Here is a 5628-nt window from a genome sequence, read left to right on the forward strand (position 1 = left end):
TCACAGCTCACAGCAACCTCCAATTCCTGGGCTCAAGTGATTCTCCTGCCTCTGTCTCCCAAGTAGCTGGGACTACAGGTGCCTGCCACAATGCCTGACTATTTTTTGGTTGCAGCCGTCATTGTTGTTTGGCGGGCCCAGGCCAGATTCAAACCCACTTGAGCCACAGGTGCCGAGCCCCAATCTATTGAAACACACCATTCTACCTTCCACCTCAGGGCCTTTGTACATGATGTTCTCACTGTCTGGAACACTGTTGCCTCCATATGACTAACTCCCACTCATCCTTCAGAGCTCACCTCAACTTAAATTTCCTCCAACAAGTTTCCATATCATTCTATCTAGAGTTGGTTTCCTCCTGTTATTTTCTTCTCAGCATCTTATTTCCTTCCTAGAACATATCACACTTTATAATCAAATATTCAGTAATGTGATTATTTAATGTCATTATCCAGAATTTGAATTCCATGAAGACAAGGACTATGCCTAACTTTCTTACCACTGTTCTTGGTAAGAACAGCAGGGGCCAGGGCAGTGCCTCTGGCTCAGTGAGTAGGGAGCCAGCCCCATTATACCGAGGGTGGCAGGCTTGAACCCGGCCCCCAGCCAAACTGCAAAGCAAAAAAATAGCCAAGCATTGTGGCGGGCACCTGTAGTCCTAGCTACTCGGGAGGCTGAGGCAAGAGAATCACCTAAGCCCAGAAATTGGACATTGCTGTGAGCTGTGACGCCACAGCACTCTACCAAGGGCCATAAAATGAGACTCTGTCTCTAAAAAAAAATGAAGAACAGCGGGCGGTGGCTGTGGCTCAAAGGAGTAGGGCACCAGCCCCATATACTGGACGTAGCAGGTTCAAACCCTGCCCTGTCAAAAACTGCAAAAAAAAAGAACAATAGGGACCTACTGAAAATTTAGTAAGTTTACAAGTGCTATGTGAGGTTTAAGGTCAAGAATATTGGCTTTGGAGGCAGCATGTACTTGAATCCCAGCTCAACCACTTCCTTACCATATGTCTGTAGAAAATGGGCCTAGCTTCTCTGAGCCTCAGTTTCCCCACAGTTATAGTAAGGGTAATCATGGTTCCTCCCTCCTACAAACATTGTTAAGTATTAGAAAGAATAACTTGGCACAGAGTAGGCACTCAACAAATCCTAATATCATTTTAATTTACCCATTGAATCCATAACATTCTCATTGGTCCCTAAGTTTGGCTACCTCATAAAACTCACTTCCTTTAGCACCTATTAAGTGCCAGGCAATGAGCACAGAACACAACTATAAGATGCAGGGTAGAAAACTGACAGAGAACATAAACTAATGGTTTTCACTGTGATAGTCAAAGTGACTTCATATCCCTGAGCCTTGATTCCCATCACTGTAAATAGGGCTGATAGTTCTACCCAACCAGGTCAGTGTGAAGATGAAGGTGAACAGTTCTTTTTTTTTTTTCTTATTAAATGATAGCTGTGTACATTAATGCAATCATGGAGTACAGTGTGGTGTTTTCATATACAATTTGAAATATTTTCATCAAACTGGTTAACATAGACTTTATGTCAATTTTTCAGTTATTGTGTTAAGACGTTTATACGCTACTTTTAAAGGTGAACAGTTCTGATAAAGTTCCCAGCTATGTGCTTGGCACATAGAAGATGCTCAGAGGAAGGGAGCAGCTTTAATTCCAAGAGTGGGAGATTGGTGTTGGGAGTGCTCATGGTAGGGGATGAGGCTGAAGTCAGGGATGGGGTTTGGGATACATAGAAAGTGGAGGAGTTGAGATGAACTGTGGAGAGGGGTGGCTATGAGGATGGGCTAGGGTAGAAATGAGGCTAGAAATGGGATTATGGATGGGAATAGGAATGGGGTCAGCACTGAAGATAGGGCTGAAAGTGGGGTGGAGATGGGGTGGAAGATGGCATTGGGGTTGGGGAGAAAGAGGGGGTCAGGTCTGGGGAGAGATGGTTGAAGATGGAGTTGAGGAAGGAATTGTGGATGGGGAGGAAACAGGGGTGGGGAAGAAGGCAGAGTTGAGCTGGGCTGGGAATGGGGGCGGGGATGAGGTTGGGGTGGGAGTGAGGATGGAGGGAGGAAAAGATGTGGGGATAGGAAGGGGGAGGGGTTGGACATAAGGAAGGGCAAGAGGTTGGGGGGGCGGGGTTAGAATTGGAAATGGCCTTGGGATTGGGGATGGTGCTGCAGTAGGTTGGGGTTAACTTTGAGATGGCATTGGAGTTGGGCTTATGCATCCCTGAATAGAAGTCTGGACGGGGCCATGCAAAGCTTACCTTCAGGGTCCAGCAGACGTGCCAGCCCCAGGTGCTGCTCAGCTGTGCGGAATGCTCTCTGCAGGTTGTAGTTGGCATTGGACTTGGTGAGTTTGCTGAAGTCCACAAGATCAGGCCTGGGCAGGGGCACAGAGCAGGCAGGCAGCAGGCAGGCTCCAGAGCCAGTGGGCAAGCAGATGAAAAGGCATCCTTGTCTGAGCCCCACCCAGGGTGAGGGGCAGGGAGCACAACCCAGCCAAGGGGCAAGCTGGGTGTGCTGGTATGTGCTGTGTGCGATTTATCTGTGGTGTGAGTGTGGGGACTCACACATGTCTCTGAGAATGCCTGGGAATGTGAGTGTGTGTACATTTGCTGCCGGGCATGTGTAAGCCATCTTGTGTGCATAGACCCGCGGGTGGGTCCGTCTGTGGGTGCTGGGAGGAGAGGAACCACGTGCTGCCTGTGTGTGTCTCCATGAAACTTTCTAACAATACAAGTGTACAAAGCCCTGGTGTGTGTTGCATGAGGACATGTGTACCTCTGACACACGTGTCCTCCACTCAGAGTATTTACACAGAGTGTTATGTAGCAGTTAGAGGTGTGAGGTCTGGAGTCAGCACAGCAGGGCTCAAGCCCCAGTTGGTCACATCCTGCTCGTGTTGCTCTGGGCAGGCCACTTCATTTGTCTGTGCCTTATTTTCCTCATTTGTAAAATGGGGACAATAATAGCATCTGCCTCATAGATGAGTTGGACATGTTGAATGGGTAGGTGGAATACTAAATGACTGAGAGGCGCTTGGAACAATGCCTGGTAGGCAGACAATACTTAGTACATGGTGCCACTTGCTAACATGACCCTGGTTACAGCTTGCAAGTTTCTGTGGGGGGAGGTCCAGGTCTCCCCCTGTGTATATGTATGACAGGCAGGCGTTATAAGAAAACATGTGTCCACAGCAGAGAGAGCTGGGTTTTGGCTTCTCTACATCAGAGCAAGTCCCTCCCAGCTTCTGAGCCTCAGTTTCCCCAATCTGTCATATGGCTCCTCATGACATGGGTGTGATTTGTATGGGTGCCTGACTCTGAGCCAGTTCAGCACCAGCCCTGAGGCACAAAGGGGTGAGTGGGCAGGAATCCAGGACAGGGGGCTCTGGAGCTCTCCTCCAATAGGCATGCTGTGTACACACCAGAGGGGAAAGTTGATGGAGCAGTAAGACCCCTGGGAACATCCAAGTAGCAGGTGCAGGCTGTGTACTTGTATGGATATCTGTGTGTGTGCACACATTTGTAGAAGGGCCTGTGTGTGTCCACGTGTGTCTAGGGCACATGGCCTGTACAGGAGTGTATGGGGGTGATGTTCTTTCATATCAAATGTACAGGGGATGTGTGTGAAGGGAGATAAATGTGTATATGTGTGTAGAGGTGAAAAGATGAGTCCTCGTGTCCATGTCTGTCATCTATACACACATGCACAGGTGTGTGGCTGTGGGGACATGGGATGGGGTGCAGGGCTGGGCTGGGCTGGGCTGCCCCAGGCCAGGTGGTACCTGTGCCGGTGAATGAGGGCATTGAAGGCCAAGCCATCCCGCCAGCTGGTGGTGAAGTTCTGAATGTTTACCTCAGGGTAACTGGCAGTGTGGAGGGGGAAAACAGAGGCAGAGATGGAGAGAGTCAGGAGGGAATTTCAGGGAGGAGGAGAAGGAGATAGAATGGTGGGGAAGAAAGGGGTGGGGGAAAGGACATAGAAGGATAGATGCACAGGTGGGTAGGGAGGTAGGTAGATAATATACATAAGATAAAGCAGATGAATGGGGAGATCAGGGAGATGAAGGGAGAAAGAGGAGGAGAGAAAAAGAGAGGCGAAGGGGAGAGGAGAGAGGGAGGAGGGCAAGAGAGACAGAAAGAGTGAGATAGAGATGAGGAAAGAAAGGAGGGGAGATAGAGAGAGAGAGGCAGGAAGAGAAAAAGGAAGGAGGAAAGGAGGCAGGGAGGTAAAGAGAAGGAGCAATAGAGACCAGGAAAAGCAGAGGGAGAGAAAGACAGACACATGAAGAAACAGATGCCATTGCAAGACAGACAGCCCAGAAGGATGACAGTCAGAGAAATTCACTTCCATCTCAAACCTGCTCCCTCCCTCCTTCCTCCCAGGGCTGCTCTCCAGATGGCACTTGAGTTTCAGGCCATGCCCCCCCACCCCACCACCCCACCCCCCGCTGCAGGACAGAGTTGGAAGCTCAAGGGACTTGCCCAATAGAGCTTAAGCCTTGCCTCCACCATCTCAACTGCACTGAAAGAACGCAGGGCCCTGAACTTTCCTGCCCAAGCTGCCAGATCCCTGGTGTGTGCCCTCCAAGGCAGAAGAGGGGCACTCACAGGGGCAGGGGTGGCCAGAGCCTGGACATAGGGCTGGGCATCCGCATAGATGCTTGTGAAATCTCTTGAAATGTGGGGTGAAATGGGATGGGGAGCAGAGAGAAGGGGGCAGGCTGGAGACAGTCCACCCCTTGCCAGCATTGACCTTTGAGGAGTCCAGGAGTTCTAAATTTGAACCTGGCCTGACTTATTAGGTAGGTTTGTCAAGGTCAGAGAAGTAGACATATTTTATTTACCAGTTTGTTAGCTTCATATGTAACTTTTTTTTTTTTTGAGACAGTTTGAGACTATTGCTTTGGGTAGAGTGCTGTGGCCTCTTAAGCTCACAGCTTAAGTGATCCTTTTGCCTCAGCCTCCTGAGTAGCTGGGATTCCAGGCACCCACCACAAAGCCCAGATAATTTTTCTATTTTTAGTAGAGATAGGGTCTTGCTCTTGCTCAGGCTAGTCTCAAACTTCTGAACTCAAACGATCCACCCACCTCCAGAGTGCTAGGATTATAGGCATGAGCCAGGGAGCCTGACCAAATGTAACCTTTTGACACTGAGGACATAGGTTACTCCTTGAGCTCTCATCTGGGAAGGAACCATGGAGGTGAGGAGCCCACCTGCCTTTGAGGAGAGTGTGGGACTTACCCAGCTGTCTTCATCTGACACCATAAGAGCAGAGCATCCTTGGCTGAGCGCGTCTCTCTGTTGTCCTCAGTCTCAATTTTAATGACTTGAATCTGGAAAAATACAAAAAAATGTTAGTAGGGCCTGAAGAGCTTGAGGCCAGGAGGCCTCCCCCTCTCCATCCTGATCCCAGGGAGGACAGCAGGTGATGGAGGAGATGGGAGAAGCAGCTTCAGGCTGGGGGTGGGGATTCAGGAATGTGAGGCTCAGTTATGGAGTGGAACAAGATATCCACAACTGGGGCCAGAGAGGCGGTTATAGATTCAGGTCTCAGTTTCCAGGGAAGCCTCCAAACTAAGTGTCTGTGCTAGTTTCCTGAT

At 49.6% G+C, this 5628-nt stretch overlaps 1 protein-coding gene across 1 annotated transcript in view; it reads right to left on the minus strand.

Moving 5' to 3' along the window:
• The window catches only part of SPTBN4 (spectrin beta, non-erythrocytic 4), an 80605-nt gene that overhangs the window by 55222 nt on the left and 19755 nt on the right, over positions 1–5628 (minus strand). Inside the window, exons 4-6 of the mRNA XM_003802104.3 lie at positions 5270–5361; positions 3810–3890; positions 2287–2402 (exon numbers count right to left, since the gene is read on the minus strand). Coding sequence (XP_003802152.1) covers positions 2287–2402; positions 3810–3890; positions 5270–5361 — 289 coding nt within the window. The remainder of the gene's footprint in view (positions 1–2286; positions 2403–3809; positions 3891–5269; positions 5362–5628) is intronic.

The sequence above is a fragment of the Otolemur garnettii genome, unplaced genomic scaffold (assembly GCF_000181295.1).
Source record: "Otolemur garnettii isolate 467f Iridium unplaced genomic scaffold, OtoGar3 scaffold00233, whole genome shotgun sequence".
Classification (NCBI taxonomy): domain Eukaryota; kingdom Metazoa; phylum Chordata; class Mammalia; order Primates; family Galagidae; genus Otolemur; species Otolemur garnettii.